The 20529-nt window shown below is 43.7% G+C and overlaps 1 protein-coding gene across 1 annotated transcript; it reads right to left on the bottom strand.

Annotated features, from left to right (window-relative positions):
• Positions 1-201: 201 nt before the first annotated feature.
• On the bottom strand, positions 202-18797 carry SETD7 (SET domain containing (lysine methyltransferase) 7). The gene is made up of 8 exons (XM_014949817.1): positions 18776-18797; positions 18367-18496; positions 12541-12742; positions 10499-10688; positions 8818-8899; positions 7983-8100; positions 7514-7671; positions 202-6389 (listed from the first exon to the last, which is right to left on the bottom strand). Exons 1-8 carry the CDS (start codon positions 18795-18797, stop codon positions 6209-6211), a joined length of 1083 nt encoding a protein of 360 aa, XP_014805303.1. The 3' UTR covers positions 202-6208.
• Positions 18798-20529: the final 1732 nt, after the last annotated feature.

Here is a 20529-nt window from a genome sequence, read left to right as displayed (position 1 = left end):
AGAGAAGAGAGTAAGGAAAGCTACAGAGGTGGGAGAAGAAACAAGCCCCAGGCAGTGGGTGTCAGGAGTGTTCTGCTGTTCCTTCACTATCACGTGGCCTAGAAGTGTGTTAATTGTGCCCCTGTGCATCAGTAGGAACAAGGAGGAGAGGCCAGAGGGTGCCCAAAACCACGACACACAAGTAACAAGGAGAGATGACAGTTCTGTTGAATATTTTAATATCTGCATTGCCTTCATAGCGCAATTAAAGCAATCTTTAAAATTCACTTATTACAAATGTTTGTCAAGTCTATTTTTCCCCAGAAACATTTTTTTTTTCTTACTTCCTTGCACATACACCCAAACACACTATAAAAACCTCATTCATAACATCAAAGGAAGGGCAATCATCATTCATGTAAACATCTTTCTTAGAGTTATCCATTTTTTTTTTTTTAAAAGTCATGAATAAACCTACAGATGTTCAGTAAGGCTCATAGTTCGAGTACAAATGTCATAAAACACCTATCAAGTACTGTATACAAGTTAAATACTCCGGGGTTAACTGTTAACACGCGTGTAAGCTTACCCCAAGGATTATTCTTTAGCACTTAGTTCCTCAGAACAGAGACACCCAGTAATTATGGGCTAAAGAGTAGTAAAATAGCAGAAGGCCCAGCAGAAACTGTTAGGTAATACACAATTTTAGTCTGGATCTTAGCTCAAAGAGTTAAACTCCGTACAGGTACAGTAGGAAAGGTTTTCTAGGGAGGAAATCAGCAGAAAGGAGGGATGGGTCCGTTTGTACAATATCACGGAGGGACAAGCTGAGAGGTATGTCCTGAAGATGTGACTGGCCTTGCTATTGCAGTTATTTATGACAGCCGTGTGTAGTGCTGCATAAATACTTTCCCAAATAGCAGAAATGACCATTCGTATTTGTAAAGAGAATTTGTTGCATCTCCCTTTAAAAAAAAAAAAAAAAAAAGATCTACTTATTGGTAATCAATTACACTTGCATCTTACAAAAAGTCATCCTTTTAAATTTGGTTTAGATCTCACTGGAACACTTTTTTTTTTTTAAATATTCATTCTACCATGAAAATATTTCATACAAACATCGTTTTACATACAAATATGTTAAAACTCGTGAAGAGGGTCTTCCCACACTCATGATTTTTATGGCTTGAACATTTAATTGCTTAGATTTTCTTGTTTATATATATTTCTCCTGGAAAAAATGAAAAAAAGAAGAAGTAGTTACAGTAAAATTGGTAGAGAAAGAGGGCAGGAGCTTCAATTGCCTGAAGACAGAAGAGCGCCAAGAAGAGGGTCCATTCAACAGATAGTGACCTTAGTGTTCAAAACCTTTGATCTGGGGCAAGTAAACATGCACTCAATCTTGCACCTTTTTTTTTTTTTAAAAAAAAAATCCCTTATAAGACCGCTTAGAAACGCTTTGTCCAAAAATATAGTTCTCATGTTTCCAGTACACAAAGCAAAAGGAACAAGTTCTCCCCGGGGCTCAGGTGAGCACGAAGCCCACCTACACCCACAGGAGGACCAGCCTTCCTCCCCCCAGATGCTCTCAGCATCCCACAGCGAGGTGGAAGTGAGGAAGAGGCGTCTAACGCAGCACCCCAGCATATAAGGAGACACTTCAACAACATTTGTTTTCAAAGCAATCGGGGTGGGTTTTTTTTTTTTTTGTTCATTTTTAAGTGCTTGGAGGTGAATTCCTCAGGCACCCACAGCTCCAGCGATTCCGCCGTGCCGGAGGAAAACAAAGCAGCAGATAACCAGCTCTGTACGACTCGCTACCTCACCGCAACAGCAGCATCTTCTAAAAAGACTAGCAGATTGAGAGAAAGGATAGGAATCACAAGAGGTCTCTGTGACAGAAGAGACACCATACGCCTCCTAGTGCAACCCAAGTTTCCACCGAAGGACAAGGGCAGCCAATTGGGAAGGAAACGGAAAAGTGGTGATTCCCACCGCTTTTCGTTCCGGCTGCTCTGCTCCTCCAGTGCCTGGCACGAGGGTGAGAAATCCCTGATGGTGCTCTCGCTTCCACACCAGAAACGTGCTACAACAGCCCCAGGAGAAATAAAAAACAACAACACAGCCACTGGCCAACGGTGTGCAACACCCAAAGAAAGCTCCGCACCCGAAAAGGCTGCACTCGGGAGCAGGGCTGCCTCATCGCTCCCCAAACACGCCACCTCCCAAAGGTCTCCACACCTCTACCAGTCACCCAGGAGCTGCATCTGGGCCAAAAAGTCAAAAAGCTATCATCACAGCTCTCGCCCTCACGGCTGAAGAGCCACATCCAGGTATTCCCTTCGACTTTTTCAACAGTGAAGACTTAACGTGCGTTACATGCAGGTTAAGGTATCTTTTGCTACCACACAATAACCAAAAAAAACCAAAAAAAAAAAGGAAAAAAGCATTTTCAGATTTGTGAAGGAAATTCAGGTATTTTAATAGATCCCCAAAAGTAAAATGATAGCACGAGACTCAACTTGAGACCACCCTTTTCCCCCCTCTCATCCAGAGGAGTGACCCAGCAGCAGGTAGCCCTCAGCTGGAACGTCTCATGCCCTCTTGTCTCCAAGATTAACCACCTCCACAGAAAACTAAGCTTCTGTATTCTTGGTGACAAAACACAGTGCTGCCGTAGCAGGAAGATCCTTTTCAGATTTTTTTTTTTCTTAAAAAGAGACAATCAGCAGCCTCTAACACAGGCTGAAATAGGCTCCTTCTCATAAAGGAGCTCAGGTAACAACCCTCCCATCACAGAGGAACCATGTGCAGCACTGCAGACAAAAGGCAGACCATCTGTACCTGAAAAAAGCAGCAATTCCAGGTTCTTTTATGCCATTCTTTAGTCACAACGGGTATTCTGAGAGCCAGCTGACAGGCATCAGCTCTTCTTCCAGTTTCTGGGCCGAAGGGACAGGTCTTTGGCCAGACTCTGGGAAGTGGAGCTTCTTTACTAACTGCATATTCACCACCAGTCAGCTGCATCCACCAGCCTCAAATGGATTGCTTTGCATAACGACTGCTTCCTCTGCTCCAAATCAGAACCACGTTGTGGTGTGGGTCTTGTGTGACTGCTGATAAATGGGTTTGCTAAGCTGGTCTCGCTATGGAGTGAGCCCCAGAAGCTGAGTTGCAATACGTTGACCAAGTTAAGGCATTATTTGGAGTTTTGTAACTAACCTGTGTTTGAATCTGTGGTTGCCAACGCATAACCTCTCAAAAACCTCTGAAGGACACACACTGAGCCCTGAGCCCTTTCGTTACCCAGCAGGAAAACCCATCCCAACCACCTCCACTCTAACAGATCACAAAGAAAAAGAAAACAAAGAAGAACGAAAAGGCTTGGTCCTGAATCAAGCCAAAGCAGCTTTATCGTCACAACTTTTATAGAAGGTTGGTCACTGAAGAAGGGATCTATAGGAGGACCAGTAGATTTTAACGGAGCAGAGAGAGAAAGGACAGTAGAGCTAATGGAGACAATGGCCACGGAGGTGGCATACTACCAGGCTACAAGTGTAAGCAAGAGCAAGAGGATATGCTTGACTGTCACCAGTTTAACAGCTTTTGAGAACACACAGAGGATATCTCAGCACCTTCTTTTTTTCTCTAGCGTTTCCCTATTTTAGGACTCAACCTTGAAAACTGATGTGCAAAGAGCACCCTTCTGTATTTATCTCAAAGATCAGGCAATCTGAAGACCGACAAATCTATTAAAACGTAAGCAACTCCACAGGAAGAGGAGATAGCAGAAGCATCGGAGATTGATCAGGAACGAAGCCAAAGGAGCTCTAGAGACCAGAACATTTTAAGCACGATTCTCTAGCAGGCATAAAGAGGCCACCAGTCCAAAGCAGGTTATCAAGACTGTGGAAGGAATTACCATCCATTCGCAGCAGGGTGCAGTCACAGATCTCCCCTCTCCTCTTCCCCTGCACATAAGCACAAGCCTCAACTTTGCAAACCTCATGGTCCTGGCAGAAGGATCCACTGGACACACACAACATCTCACCACCAGGGAGGCACGCGTTGCTGCAGATGGCTGAAACAGTAATGGGCTGAAATCATGACCTGTGGGCAGGCAGGGAAAGATCAAGACACGGGTATTTCTTTTTGGAGGTTGATTTGCTGAAGCCGTGCTGCCCATCAGCCTTTGGCAACTCCCCCTCACCTGCGAGGCTCGGTCCCGTCTCCGTGCACCCTGAGCTGTCACCTCTGCCAGCCACCTGCCTTGGAGGAGAAGCAGAGCTGTGGCCCGAGCCTCCAGGGCGAGGAGATGGGTAGTGCCAAAGGCTGACATTCAGATCACTGCTGGAAGAATGTCCAAAAGCCCTGAGCCTACTTGTGTCCTCCCAACTCCACCACCACCCAGCGCAGAGTAGCTCTTGTACAAGCTTAAATGATGAGGTGCTGGAAAAGGTTTGTCATCAGTCACGGAGACTAAACGGAGCCCCAAGTGAGAGGGGTCATTATTAACTTTGTAGAGGTACCACATAGCAAGGATTCTCAGACTGCACAAAACAGCAACCTCATCCTTCCACTTGCAGGTACCAACCCAACGCATTCTCCCTGTCTAGCTCCCCAGACACCTCCAACCCTTCAAGCAACCAACCAAAACGTGTTGCAATAGAAAGGTAGCTCTGATTTCCAAATCATTTATGTTACATATATACAAACTTTTATTTTTTTTAAAACTACAAACATTTAAAGAAAGTGTTGCAAATGCATTTGAGTTTTTTTTTCCCAAGCTGCTAAACCCAAAAGAGAGCATTGGAGTCCCAGAAGGGTTCCTGTATCCATGACTTCTCTCTTATACAGCATTAGGCAAGAACCAGTACAGTATCTAAAAAAAATGCACAACAATTTCCCTATCCCTGAAAAACCCCAGAACACAGCCCTGCAGATGAATTTTCACAAGCCCCCAACTGTTGGCTGCAACAAAGCTATGGATTGACTGCTGTTTCTAAATATGAGCAGTGAGTGATGTTTTTACATTCATTGTTTGTCTTTTCAAAAACAATCTTTTCACATCTTTTTTTTTAAAAAAATCTTACCTTGATATCTCATACTATATTAATTTACTGCGTCTTAAACCAGTACTACTAAAAGATGGCTACAAGGCTATATTCTTTGCCAACTGAACACGTACAAAAGCTACAGCTCTCCTTAACCAAGTACTACAGCCTGCCCTCAAATACATACACCTCCTTCAAGAGAATTCACATCAGATGCAAATATCTCATGGCTAGAATTTTTGCCTTGAGAACTGGCCGCTTTAACCGGTGAAACACACAAACCAACTCATGGACACTAATGCAAGTAATGTGCTTGCCTTCCAGAACATGAACTTCTGAAAGTCCTTCAAAAAGCGAATCTTTTTTTTCTTTTTTTCTCCTTTCAGAAAAATCTTCATGCAAAGAACAGCTTCATTTGCGTGTCATAATCATAAATTAAATAGAATAAGCCAGCCGTAAAGGCTAGATAAATATTAGGTTTGGACATGTTGCTATACTATTTAGAGAGCCACAGAGACCAACACACAGCACTCTCACATACACACACAAGCCTTTCCACTAGTTAGAAAGGATTTTCTCCTGCAAAAGAGGATTTTTAGAAAGAACAACGTTCAGACAAGAGGAAAGGGGAGTTAAAACCCAGCCTCCTATATGCTAATAAATAAACTGCTCTATTGCAAGATTCAGATCAAAGGTTTAAAAAGGCAAAATTATGCTACTATTAGAGAATATCAAAATATTACTGTTATCATCACAAGTGGCATATATGCAAAATGCAGTTGCACAATAATGCCTAGGCAGATAGAGAGCAACACTAAGTCTGCCGACTAAAAGTGAACGATATACCCATTTTAGTTTTCTGTCTAGTCTTTTGGCATCTTTGCATATGGTGCAAAAGCAGAAGCTACCAAAGAATATCACGTCTCGTATAGAATATTAAATAATTTCTCCAGATAAGACTGGTGCAACGCTAGCTAATTTTAAATCTGCTATGAGTAACACAGTCAAACCTAGTTAGTATGCAAGAAACTTATCTCTTAACACAGAATGCAAAGTTATGATGCAACAGCATGAACAATCCCTGGTTGTCCAGTTTTCAGTAGAAAGGTAGTGCATAGATCCAAGTTTCTATTTCAGTTTGCTGAACTGGAGGAGGAGGAGGAGCTCCTCCCGCTTCACTTTTGCTGGGCAGCCTGGAAAGCTTTCAGTTCCAGCTGGTACCACTCCGGAGCTTCTGGCCCGTTCTGCCCGACGGGGTTGTGATCGTATCCGTAAGCCACCGTTAATTCTTCATCCTTCTCCACGGCCCTGATGGTACGGATACACTTGATAGGCCCAAAACGAGGATGAACAAACCTAGATAGAGAAACAAACACCTTGGCTAGGCTCAGCTGTCCATTCACAGACTCCGTTAGCCCCGTTTACAGTTCCAGAAGCCACACCACTCACAGTTCAGGGTTATATCAAATAATCTAATACCAGGTGAGTAGATTGGTTTGAGTCAATCTTATGAAGACAGAAGTAACCTCCCATGGCAGGGGGGTTGGAACTCGATCTTTGAGGTCCCTTCCAACCCTAACCATTCTATGATTCTATGATTCTAATAAAGGCAAAACCATCAGCGTATTAGATCAGCTTACCCTAACCATTCTACGATTCTATGATTCTAATAAAGGCAAGACCATCAGCGTATTAGATCAAGTTGATCTAATGAGTTGATCAAGTACTTGAAATTTTTCAACAGTCCCACAACGTTGCTTGTTTGTAATAAGTAAACAGAACAAAGTTAGTGTTACTAAGCAAACCACCACCTGCTTTCAGAGGTAAACATCTGCATGACAGGAAAACGGTATAGATTATGAGAGACTAGAGAGCATGGAAAATTGCTCATCTTAATTTCCACAGTACAGGTTACCTACCAATCCATCACAACATACTTCTCCCAGGGTCCCACAGGAAAGGGAACTGGCTTATTTAATGAAGGAAAACTATTTTCTACCTATGTATCTCCACAGGTCTGTTAGTTTATACACTGCTACGAAGATATTTATACCCTTGAGCATATGTTCAAACCAAAAGTTTCCGAGAGCTCTGCACCAACTGCAGAGCAGCAAGGTTTTTTGAGTTTCAGAAATGGCAGCATGTTTGATAGAGCTGGTCGAGCAGCCCAGCAAACATGGTGCAGTCCTACCCAAGCTAGGATTGAGAGAGCTGCACTCCTGCTTTTTCGAATCAAGGCAGCTCCTAAAGTTCATGATCAAAATTAATAGAGTTGCAAATCTCAAGATATTCCATGAAGTCCCAAGAGGCACCAAGCTCCTGCAACACCAGGCAGTTCCCAACTGGACCCAGGTGAGCAGGAACTCCTCCCAGCACCTGGACCCCTTACTCCCAAGTCCCATTCAGGTGCCCAGAAACACCCCGTGAGCCCCCAACCACCAGGCTAGAAATTCCACTCCCAAACACGGGTCTCTACTTACGGGTCATAGATGCAGTTTGGAGTGAAAGAATGGTTGGCCTTATGCCCCAGCGAGGCACAGTACTTGGCGGCGTGGTTGTAGGGCTCTGGCACATCTATGACCGTTTCCTCATCCAGGGATATTGTATTTCCATTGAGGGCCCAGTCTCTGCTGTCTACCTAGTTTGCAAGGGGAAAAAATCCAGTGTGTGTGTGTGTGTGTGTTGGGGGAGGTGTCAGCTTTGCCAGCAGTTTGAAAGCAAACATTCCAATATACGCAACTAAAGCTTTTCCTGGTGTATGCCATTAAAAAAAATAACCCAACCACTTTTTTTTTTTCTTTATACATAGCTAAACATGCAATTTCTTTCAATAAACCCCATCATATTAAATCTTAAGGGTGAGAAGGGGGCGGGTGTAAAATCCTACTACAAGGAGAAGATTTCAGAAGGCGCAATGAAAATTCAGACTGACTTTTTTGTCTCCTTTACCTCCTGGTGTGTAATTCGCACTCCGTTGTAAAAGGACATAACTGTACTGGCTTCCGCTGCTATTTTCGAAAATAATCCTTCTCCAGCACTGGAAATTAGAGAGACATCAACATACACCCTACAAGGAGAAAAGGACATGGCATTAGGGACTGGCTACAGTTTTCATTTTCAAGAATTATCGTCACAACACCACTGGCACAGAGACTAATACTTCAATATAATAATCAAGCTAATAATAATCATTCACAACCTCCAAATGCAACTCCTCCTCCTTCCTCTCCTCCATGATTTCACTGTTTTGGCAAAACAGAGATTTGGTGGGAAGTGGGGGCTGACTTTATCTATTAATGTGAGATGAATTTTTCTTTAAGTGCCAGTCTACTGTTAAGTCCTCAGCAACGGCTTCAATCAGGAACACCCTCAAAAACCTACCAGGATCCCAGAGGTCCCCAACTAAGCTGAGGCTGCTGATGTGTACGTGCACAGACGAGCAAGAGTTTGTGGAAGTGGAGTTCATGGTTCGTGGACCAGTGGAGTCCAGGACTTGACCGAACATGTCTTTGAAATGCTAAGAAATTATCCTACATTAATCTCTTCAAAAGTATTGCTGTGTTCTATCCACTAGAGTGCAATTTTACTGTGCGAACCAGAAAGAAATTCAATCGAGTCAAACGCTGACTGATGTGCAGTAATGGGTTTCATTTCACAAACCCTTACGTGCTTTTAAAGCAAAAAAATAATTAAATGAGAAAAGGTTTGCAAAATTAGGCTCTAAATATGTAACAGCAAAGAAAAATGGACAATATGGAAAGAGGGAAGAAGAAAAAAAGCCTACCTCTCTGACTCGTAAGGATCAGGAAGAAGTGCATTTGTAGAAATGCAGGATGAAGTAGATTTGTCAAAACTGTATACTGGGCCTAAAAAAACAACCAGAAATCAACAAAGGAAATAAACTAATTGGCAGTACTGAAAGCATGCAACCCTTAACTTAATCAAGGCATTCAAAAATTAAATTTTAATGGCTGCAAGAAATAAATGCCGTGCTTCCGAAAAAAGGTATTTAAATAGAACTGCAACCATAAAAGTTTCTTGATTGTTTTTTTCCCCTCAACATACTAGAGCAGCAGTATTATCACAAAAAGGTGATATATATGTTCTTCAAACTACTAACTTTTAAAGGAGGACTGGATAGTCTTTCAAAACTGACCCTCCCAGAGTCTCTAGTTAAAACTAAAAAGCAAAGCAAAATTTTAAAGGATATATTCGATAACACATTAATTATAAAAAAATCTTGGCCTATTTCAAATATGAAATGTTTTCTAGTCCAAATCCTGAAGATATTTCAGCCAGAAGATAATGTTCAGTAATCACAAAGTACACTTGCCACAGTCACTTATTTCCTGCCATTAATAAGCAACTCAGTGGTACAGCTCTAATTATATCCTTACACCCCTCTCCAATCAACTGCCAGAGGACTATGGGGGAGATAGGGTAAGATGAAAGTGGAAATTAGATGGGGAAAAAAAAAACCCAAACCACAATACTACATAGTTTGATAAAAGGCCATTGTCCCTGGTGTTCAAGAACTGTCCTGGCTGAAGGCAGCTTTCTCCTAAGTGTAATTTAATCCTATTTACAATGCACAACTGTACCCTCTCAGAAGCTATCTTTTAAGTTACATTTTGATTTGCTATTACAACTAAGAGATTTAAAAAAATAAAAAGTCACATGCATTTGCTTCTCAACACCTTCTCCCTGAGTTTTATGTTCTTACTTCATACTAAGACAGACAACCTTTGCTGGCAAAACAGTAAACGTGCTAGCATAGTCTCTGTTTATTATTCATGGTCCTACCCACAGCTTAACCCACTCACCTCCTGAGCATCACCTACACCTCACAGCAACAAAACTTCTCCAGAACTACAGGCCCAAGGCACCGCTGCCCTGGAGAAGGAGGACTGGCTACCCCGACCGTTTCATAGCCACTTTCTATCAGCAGACAGACCAAAGGGAGCTGGTGAATCAGGCTGTTACACAACAACTGAACCCAGTTCACTAATTCCAATCCCCATGTCCTTTCACTCCCCTAATACAGATGCCAGAATATTCACAATGCAAACGTTCACTTGCACGAAGCCAACTGACACAGCTACAACCAAACCGTGGCCTCCCTTCTCCCCTTCTGGTTGTTTTACTAACAAAACAATGCTGGTTTAACGTGGTCAGGTTCTCATGCTGGCCCCGATGGCAACGGTGTGGGGATAGAAGGGTTATGGAAGGCAGCTCAGCCACACCACCACATGGGTCGCTTCCCGTTTGTTCCCAGAGCAAAGGGATGGCTCCAAGTGCCTTCCTGTACACATTTATAATTTAGAAAAAGGGCTTCTCACTAATAGACTCGTTATCTCATCGCAGCCAGCCTTTAGAGTCTCTAACGGGGAACACTATAGAAACCGAGCTGTTTGCAGCAAAGAGCTGGTAGCAAGAACACCAATTTCTGTGTTAGCTGAACTTACTGCCTGGTACTACTTCAAACTGAGGTTTCCCGTCCTCCACAGATGTCAGAGTGGCCAGCTTTGCTTCTATCATCTCTCCATCTATGAACCTTCCAGAATAGGCAGTCTTTCCATCAGGGTACACATAGGCTATTTTCTCTCCGGTCATCTCCCCTTCTTCATTCACTTCTCCCACAAGGCTGCCTCCATCCTGAAAGCACAGGCAAGAAAGAAGAGGCAAAACATTTAAGTATATTTTTTTTACTATCTTCAGTAAACAGAAAGGATTTTTCCCATTTTTTTTAAAGAAGCAATCAGTACAGTAAGTTCAGATGTGAGATCACGGAAATGAGTGAGAAACAGACATGTGAAGAAGGTGGGTGGAGTCATTCCAGTCAGAATAAAACTGATAAAAGAAAGGAACAGTGTTTTCTACTTTGTTTGAAATAGGCAAAACCCAAGGTCTTTCCTTGCATGTGACACAAATACTGAGTTTCAATTGGCAAAATGTTTATGTGAAGACTCTGCACACCAAGGCCCAAAGCCACACACAAACTTTGTCTGAGCTGTTTTTAGTACGATACTGGGCTGTAGGAAACAAAAAAAAGTTAAAGCACTGCCTCGCTTACTGCTAATTCATGGTACATCAAAAGACTTGAGCCTATCAAGAAAAAAAACAGAAAAGACTGGAGAATTTCTCTGTCCCCAGCATCCTCCCCACAGTGTCAAGTGGCACTCAATGAGAGCTGTGTGCTGGAAGCCATCATCAGCAACACTTTTCCACTCTAAAGTTTACACATTTTAGCCCTGGGCTTTGCCATCTGTGATTTGCCCACAACTCCAGTTAGGCCTATTTATGGAATTACAGAAGGAGATGCAGAGATTCGCACACGTCTGACAACTTCAGGTGGTTATTTCAAAAAGGACAAGGAAACATCTTCAAATAATGCCCTGGAGCAAAACCAGCAGGTGTGATATGGAAACAGGCGGATTTAGATCAAGATCACTGTGCACAGAATCTATTTAAGAGTGGCACCGTTTCATTCAACTCCAAGGAGGAAACAGCTTCAAACGTACTGCAGTAAGGAACAGTGAACCTTAATTTGGGGTAAAAATTTGTGCACTATTAGCATCATGCACAGAACCATGCATAAACAAAGGGCAAAGTGTTTTTGAAACACCTTGTATCCTCCATTTTGGCAAGATGATAATAACAAAGAACCTCTAAATACCCACATTTCTAGAAGATTCAGCAACACTTCGTCAGCTGGAAGATGAAATAGGAGACACGTGACCTGAAGGGTCAAGCTGTGTGTATTTTATACACTAGTACTGGAAAGCTGCTACCTGTTTGGCGGTGTACACCAAGCATTTGTTAATTCTAATGCACATACTTAATGGCAATAGTGAAAAACAGTAAATAAAATGAACAGCCAAACAGCATTTGAAATGAATCTGCAATTAAAGTATGTGCAATATGTAGCACAGGAATAGACTAGGTTTGACCAGCAGCTTAATTACATGCAGATGTTTCCCCCTCCTCCGCACAAGGTAAAGATTGAAAGGCTCAAGTCTAGAGTGTTGTGTAAAACTGAACAGGAATTATTAAAAAAAAAAAAGTGACGTCTAATTTGTTGGGGGAAATCAGACTTCACAACATTCACAACCCCTACAGAAAGTGATAAAGTCTCCCCTCCTAGTTAAATAAGAGCTGCAGGTTATAACAGCTCGCAGAGCTCCCATGCTCCTCACCTGCAGCCAAAGTGGCAAAATCACCAGCTCAACCTTCCCAAAGAGCTACAAATAAATGCAATTCCATGGGGCTGGGTACCCTGGAAGATGAAAATAGTGGAAGCACCTCGCAGCCTTGCTGAATCCTGTCTACTGGGCAAACATTCAACACTGAGAAGGTTTAACTGTATATTGGATTATTCAAAATGAGAAGGCACGGGTCTTGACTTTTGGATAGCTAGGTCATGCTGGATATTTGTTTCAGCTGGGTAGAAAAGAAAGATATATAATGGTACTATTCTGCAATAAGGAGAGCAGGTGGTCACACTTACCGGGTAATAAATCCAACAAACTCCATGGCGAATGTTGTCTTTATACTGCCCTTTGAATATCAGCCGCCCATCGCTGTCGTACTCCTGGGCTGGTCCATTCAGCTCTCCATCCACATATGTGCCATGAAGGACCACTCCATCCTCGTAAGTGTAGATTCCCTGGCCTTGCAGGGCATCATCAACATAGTACCCTTCCAGGGTGCTGGTAAAGAGAGAAAGAAAACAGTATTGAAAGCCATCCCTGGAGGTATTTAACAGACCAGTAGATATGGTGCTTAGGGACATGGTTTAGTGGTGGTTTTGGCAGTGTTAGGCTAATGGTTGGACTCAATGATCTTAAAGGTCCCTTCCAACCTAGATGATTCTATGACTACTCACCTCTCTAAGAGGCAAACCCAAAGCCTCAACACAAGGCACAGCACAACCCTGCTCCTCTGCTCATCACTCTACATATTACTGGTACAGACAGGCTGAGGGGAAGCTTTCAAAAAGAGTCAGGCCCTAGGAGGAGGTAACTGTTGACACCTGGTTTGCTGTTGCTGGGTATCCTACAACCCTCCCCAAAAAGCAGACCACCCCTGCAACAATCACAGCTTTTCTTCATTTTCTTGGTGGCCTCTCTCCAAGAGCCCAGGCTGGGACATCACTTCCAGCATCCAGGCTCTGACCCCTGCCAGGCATCACTATCCCCCCTCTCTGAAACCCTGATGTGTTTGCTAGTTTCAACCAAATTCGAGGGTTCCACAAAAGGAAGGGGAGACTAGCAAGACAAACCTGACTTCTCTGGAAGGCCAAGATGAAAAACAGAACCTTTATTTTTTTTTTCTACAGACCTCCAAAGGCAGCAAACAACTTGCCCTGTCCTTTCGATGGGCACGGCATCGTTCCTCTCAGTTACACTGCTGAGCTTTGTTTATCAGCTGCGGCAGCAAATCACAGCAGCGAACGGACGCTCGTGATCAAAGAAGAAATTATTGCTCAAAGAGGCCACTCTCACGTTAGGATTTTCTACCTCCTACGTTTGGATCTTCACTGACATCCCCTCCGGTGAGGTGACGCCAAACTGCCCATACAAGTGGACCAGGAAAGGGCACAAACTCCAACCTGCCACCGGTTAGCTCTCTAACGACAGGCTTAGCAGCAATCTGTACTGGATTTGCTAAAAGCACTGGCATTTTTCATGTTTTTTTCTATCACAAAGGGAACACAGCCTGTCAAACAGAACTAGCGCCACGCTTGGATTTGAACAAAGAAACATTTCACTTCGGTTTTGTCTCGCAAACCCTTTGGAAAGGGTGCAGGGGTATCTCGCAATCTGCTTTGCTTCCTTTCTTAAAATAAAAAGCTGCTGAGAGAAACTACAAATAATGAAAATCTAACTGTAAAAGAGGATCTACTCAGCTCTTTCTTTCTCAGGTTAGGGCCAGCATAAGGAAATACAAACTGTTTTTCTTTTTCCCCGGCGTGTTCAGCTAACAGCCAGCTGCAGTGCACACACTTCCACTGCCTTAATTCTCTTCCTGATGCAGACTTCTAAGGTATAAGCCCAAACAGCGTCTGGGAGCACATGACTCTATATACATGTTTTACAAAACGTGTTTTCAAGAGCTGTGGAAGGAATGTTTTCTCTGAATTAACTTCCCGGTTTCTAAAGCGTCACTCTCTGTTTGGCGAACTGGCTGAGGTTTCCAGAGGAAAATACACCACAGTAAGAGAAGGCACGTTATCCCCGACAGATAGTGTGTTTGGAAACAAGACTTGAGCTTTGCTTTTTCACAGCTCCCTTCATAGCCATGCTGTTTTAAACGGCTCCTTTCCTCGCACCATGTGTCGTCCCACCGCAACACAAACCCCAATGCGGAGCAGGAAGGGGCAGGAAGGCTGTTTCACTTCCCACTCGGATTAATTTATTGATCCAGGTTCCTACAGAGCTGCATAGGCAGCCAGAAGGAGCAGAGCAGATGAGGGAACCACCAGAAACCAGCACACTTACTCGACTACAAATGACACCACTTTCTCCTCTGGTTTATCACAGATCACCAGATTTGAACATCACCGTAGCTGGCACCACAGGCAGAGTCCACATGTAGGATTACTCTTTAAAAGAAGCAGCCATGTCCAGTTTAGGTAATGAAACAGACCAAAAAACCTTCTTGTTAACTTCCAACTAATATCCATTAAAGCTAACAAATCGCTAAATTACAACAGTGCTTCAGCACTGGAAAAATTATCTTTTTTTTTTTACTGTAACTCAAATTTCTAGGCTTTCTTTCTTTGTATTAAGCTCCAAACAATGTCCAAAAGATCCACCTCTTTCTACTCTCACCTAAGGAAATCAACAGAAAGATACCTAAAGAAAAGAATTTAATGTCTTTGAACCTTGCCTAAAAATGAGGTTCTCTAAAACTTCCATACTCCTCACAGTTTTTGGAGGTTTTATTTCCCCCCCGCCCTTCTCCACCTAAAAATGAGGTTCTCTAAAACTTCCATACTTCTCACAGTTTTTGGATGTTTTATTTCCCCCCAGCCCTTCTCCACCATCTAAAGGGTGGGTTGAAGGATGATGGAGACAAACTCTTTTCAGTGGTTCCCAGTGACAAGACAAGAGGCAACAGGCACAAGCTGGACCATGGGAAGTTCCACTCAAATACGAGGAAGAACTTCTTTGGGGTGAGGGTGGCAGAGGCCTGGAAGAGGCTGCCCAGGGAGGGTGTGGAGTCCCCTTCTCTGGAGATCTTCAAGCCCCACCTGGATGCCATCCTGAGTGATGTGCCCTGGGCAATCCTGCTTTGGGAGGGGGGTTGGATTAGATGATCTCTAGAAGGTCCCTTCCAACTCTGACAATTCTGTAATTCCATGCTCCAAGTTACATCAAGAGACCCCAATCCCTTCATCCTTCATCCCTCGCTCCCTGATCTCCCCCCTTTCCTTCCAACTCTGACAATTCTGTGATTCCATGCTCCCAGGTACTAAGTTACATCAAGAGACCCCGATCCCTTCATCCCTCGCCCCCTGATCTCCCCTCTTTGCCTCTATATGGGAACATTGAAAACTTTTTTTTTTTTAAAATAAGCCCATTCCCTACTGTGCTCCGGGAGATGTCTGTTTACAAGAGTTTCTCATTAGGGGAGAAGTGGATCTGCAGCTCGGTGCCAAACACAGCTCTCACCCTTATTGCCCAAAGCCTTTTGCAAAGTGCACTCCAGCAAGCCTGAGCACCGCCGAAAGCTCAAGCACACCATCCAAAACAGAGAGCACGCCAGAGGTGAAACCTCCCTCTCCCAAAGAATTATGTTGGGTTTTGCTGCATTTTTGAAGGGGGAGGGAAAAAAAAAAAAACACCCACAGATATTTCACTCCAGGTTTCCACTCCTTTAAATAATCAACAGGAAGGTAAAAATAAGCCCATTCCCTACTGTGCTCCGGGAGATGTCTGTTTACAAGAGTTTCTCATTAGGGGAGAAGTGGATCTGCAGCTCTGTGCCAAACACAGCTCTCACCCTTATTGCCCAAAGCCTTTTGCAAAGTGCACTCCAGCAAGCCTGAGCACCGCCGAAAGCTCAAGCACACCATCCAAAACAGAGAGCACGCCAGAGGTGAAACCTCCCTCTCCCAAAGAATTATGTTGGGTTTTGCTGCATTTTTGAAGGGGGAGGGAAAAAAAAAAAACACCCACAGATATTTCACTCCAGGTTTCCACTCCTTTAAATAATCAACAGGAAGGGGGCAGACATTCCAATAAAGGAAAAAAAAAGAGTTTTCACCGAGGCAAACGAGGCAGCCAATCCTATTTCCCAACACTCAAAAAAAAAAAAAAAAAGAGAATAAGCTAGAATGGTTAGGCTGCTGCCAGCCCGGTGTCTGAGAGGACTCAGCTACTCCCAAATACCAGAGCTGCAGCAGTTCAGCTGTCAGCCTCTGCCGGCCGTCTGCCAGGGAAACAGATCCAGGAATGCCAAAACCAGCTAACTCACTGCCCTGAACCACACCGTACTGCAAGGGGAGAGACTTCTGGAGAAATCTGGGGGATTTTCATTTCTTTTCTTCGTAAACTCTCAGCCTCAGCCTGTGGCAGAGTTGATGGAAACAGCACGTCCTGTTATTATGCCAGGTCATTCCTCCCACAACACATCACAACGCCTGGACCATCCACTCCAGAGATGGAGTGGTCCAGAGATGGTCCAGCTCTCGCCAGCTGGACACGGCGAGGTAAACTGCAACTCCTAACCACAGCCACTGCTCGGTTAAGGCTGCTTTAGCTAACCTAAAATAAGCTTAAGGCAGTTTATAAAAACATCCCGTTTTTCAAAAACCGTATTACAGACTTGGTTTTTTGTGTATTTTTATCCCGCTAGTTCCTGAAGTTACACAGTAGCCAACTGTTCCGTTTTTTAAGGGTTATGAAAAATATAAAAAAAAAAGAAAAAAAGAAAGAAAAAAAGAAGAGCTGGCAACACTGAAGTGGTAGAGAAAAGGCTCAGCAGCAATGTGAGTTTTCCCACGGAGCACTGCCTGTACCCTGGCTTACTTGGAGGAGCAACCCTGTAAACAAAGTGGTGGGTCAGTTTCTGTGACTGTACAATCAGCAACCGCTCTGCTGAGATCACCAACCAGCACAGAAGCATTATGTACATGTGTCCATAGAGACGCTGTCTGCCAACTTTAAAAAAAAAAAAAAAAAGGCTATTTTAGAGAGGTCAGCTGCTGGGCAGTACTGATTTTCAGTTACTCACACAAGATTTAATAAGCCCATTACCAACAACAGTGGGGATTTTTCTTCATCCAAGCTCAGAGGCCTGATGGGTTTCTGCATAACTGAATAAATATATTATCTTTCTCATGGAAAAAAAAAAAAAACAACCCAACAAAAAACAACCACAATCCCCAGTATGAAGCAATGGCAAAGGCAAGTACAGACAAGGAGCTGACTCACTGAGACAGCACAATACCTCTGCTCCTGCTCAGAAGTTCGCTGAGCAGGAGGAGAGTAGACCCGGCACGGCTGTCAGTTTAACAGCTGCTATTCATAGTGCCACCGACAGCTGCAAAACCACGAAGAATCGTGTCATTTTATGCATCTGCTGCTCCTTTGGAGGAAGTTCTGGGCAACTGCAGAGAGAAACGCTGCAGTTGGGGGAAGATGTACAAGGTGTTCATAATGAAGACCTGAGAAGAAAACACGTGCACAGGCACAGACTAGCCCGATTTCACTGTCACAACTCCCACTGAAGAGAGGGGAAATTATAGGGGCTTTTCTGGAAATAAATCAGGCCGCAAGCGACTTGCAGAGGATTAGAGAGAGCTGGGAACAAAACCATATTTAACTCAGTCCTTTAACCACTAAACAATTTCCAAGACCAAGCAGAGGGTAAGCCTTTCTCTGTTGAGGTCCTACATCTGTGCAGAAGGCCTGGCACAGGGAGCTCCCAATCTCTGTCCAGGGCAGCAAGACAAACAAAAGAATTCCACCTGCAATTATGGGCTAGAACTTCATAGTCCAAGCCATTGTCAGCATGGTTTCCAATAGCTCTGACCACCTCCCAGTTCTTATGGTCTCTAATGAGTTCATGACTTTACAGTGCTAAAAGAGAGCTCACGTGGCTGCATTCTCCCACTAGGAGACAACTCCAGGCATCACTTTACATACAAAACCCCCAAGCCCACAAAGGCATGGCTACAGCAGCAGCACAGAAAGCTCTCCAGCTACCGTTTTTAATGAGAAACTGTCTCCAGAAACTCAGCAGCATATAATCAATGTAGATTAGTTTGGTATCACTGCAAGCAGGAGGCAGAATATAGAAGAAAAACCAAAGAGTCAGTGTTTACCTTCCATCAAAAAAGAAGAACTTGCCGCGGCCGTTCTTTTCTCCATGCACAAAGTTTCCCTCAAATCTGTCTGTCGATGAATAGGTGACTGTACAGAATCCATGTGGCAACCCATCATCATCTAGATGCCCTGAAATAAAATCCAGACACAGAACAAAAGAAGACATTAAACATTCTATAAAATTGCAAACCTGCTCTGATTATGTAGACGCTTGAAATGCAGTAGCTCCCCAGTGCAAAACAAAAATCTGCATCAAAACATTTTTGTTAGGAAGAGTGATGAGAGATTCAGTACAACTGAAGTCTGAACTTGTGTATCGCACTTTGCTTAAAATAAAGAATAAAAAGGGTCGGGATAAAAGAAAAGGGACGAGAGACAGGAGAGATAAGAATAAGCAAAAAGACATACTTCTAGGAGAAACAAGGTTCATCCTGTCGTAACGTGTGTTAATGTACGTCTTCAAAAATATAATAATTCTTTATCTAAAAGATGTATCTCCTGGTGAGAACAGAATAGATTTAGACTTCAATCCACTGGGTAAGAAAAGGTTTGTTTTTTCCTTTTGATAACACACGTCTTACAACAATGTGGGCATGCCACCTCATAGCTATATCCACAGGAATTTAAAGAAATAAAAGCGTGTAATATCTCTAATATTATGCCCTCGCAACACGCCTGTCAAGTTGCTATTTCATATTTTAAATGCTGCTCTCCAGCCACTTTCTGACGTGTTCACATTACACCCCCCCATCCCATTCCCCTTCCCTAGCCACACCAGTTCTCCCCATTTACAGCTGCTGTAAAAAAAAAAAAAAGAAGGACAAGACACTTGGATCCTCATCTGCGTGGGTCTGTATTTTACAGACTACAACTGGCCAGCTCTAATTAAGTTAAAGCGTAATAAGGCTCCTCTTGCATCTCCGTCTGCCTCTTGGAAGCCAAAAGCAAACGGAAGGAGAGTGTTTTAAACAATTTGCCTAGTTTACCTGTGTGAACCTGGGAGTCCTTAGCCCTTAGCGTTGGCAGAACATCTCTCTGACTGCAGAATGAAGAAGCCCAAGCTCAGCAGGGCTGCTTTCAGCACAGCGATCCACCAGACACGGGGGCAACAAGCTCCCATCGTGACATTTCAGCAGGTATATATTTTGCACGAAAACTGACGAATAAATCAAAGCTAGCGCATATTTACCTTCTTCCACATGCCTAAATAAAAGCTGACCTCTGATCCCCTGAGTCTCTTGGTGAGGCACACAAAGCCTATTAGAGATGAAAGACAGCACACGCTTCCATTTCCACAGGCTTAGGATCAAGCTCTCCTCCCTGACCAAATTTGGCCTAAACCGAAAAGGTTCGACACATGTATGGAAAGACAGAAACAAACTCCAGGGTGAGGGGGAGCAATCACAGCCCAGGCTGCTGCAGGCAGCAAGAGACACTCCAGTATTACCAAACCTTGAGTCCCATGCCCCGAGAGAAAACAAGCTGTGCAGACAGCAGCGGGCAAAGCCAGACACCCACGTGGCTTTCAGAAGTCCAACTATGCATGCCCCGATTGCAACAGGTCCATGGGGATTAGGAGGGAAAATGGTCCCCAGAGGACACACACATACCCACATGTTCTTCTCACATCACCATGAGCTACTGCTTCTTTGGGATGCTTCACAGCCCCGCAGAGACATCCCAAACAGGAGTGGGATGGGGCAGCATCTGGTTAAGAAGTTCTCTCCCACGAGGCACACGAGCTGCCCCAGCCTTTTAATAACCAGACTGACTGACTGAAGAATGCTACACAGCACAGGGTACTTTGTCAGGATATATTTCCTTTTGTCTATTTCAAAGTAAAAGTTCATTTAAAAAGCCAAACAAACAGACAGAGAAACAAACAAACAGAGAAAGTGAGAGAAGAAGAAAAGAGAGATAGAAAGATAGAGAAGGGAAAAAAACAGCTAAGCGAATATTCCTCAAAGAAACCAAGTAAGGCTGTGCAGGTTTATTGCCCATCTCTTGGCACTTGTAACACTCAGTATGAAAATGCACCTAGAGAGGAGGTGTGCAGGAGGAAATAACGGTGAGACATCTGAACTCATCTTAAGAGCCGAGATTCCCTCCTCCACCCTTCCCACACGTGCTCCCCAAAGTTTCTCTCCTACCTGCCCTGGCAC

The sequence above is a fragment of the Calidris pugnax genome, unplaced genomic scaffold (genome assembly GCF_001431845.1).
Source record: "Calidris pugnax isolate Ruff unplaced genomic scaffold, ASM143184v1 scaffold42, whole genome shotgun sequence".
In the NCBI taxonomy this organism is placed as follows: Eukaryota; Metazoa; Chordata; class Aves; order Charadriiformes; family Scolopacidae; genus Calidris; species Calidris pugnax.
Note: the sequence above shows the minus strand (reverse complement) of the source record. Positions and strands in the feature narration are given on the sequence as shown.

Bases quoted from the DNA above. Each gene is read 5' to 3' on its own strand.
- SETD7 (XM_014949817.1), bottom strand. From the start codon at position 18,797: ATGAACCTTGTTTCTCCTAGAA. The intron at 10,689-12,540 runs GTAAGTGTGACC...CTGTGCTTTCAG, and splicing joins TTTGTTGGATTTATTACCCG to GATGGAGGCAGCCTTGTGGG. The intron at 8,101-8,817 runs GTAGGCTTTTTT...TTCTCCTTGTAG, and splicing joins GATCCTTACGAGTCAGAGAG to GGTGTATGTTGATGTCTCTC.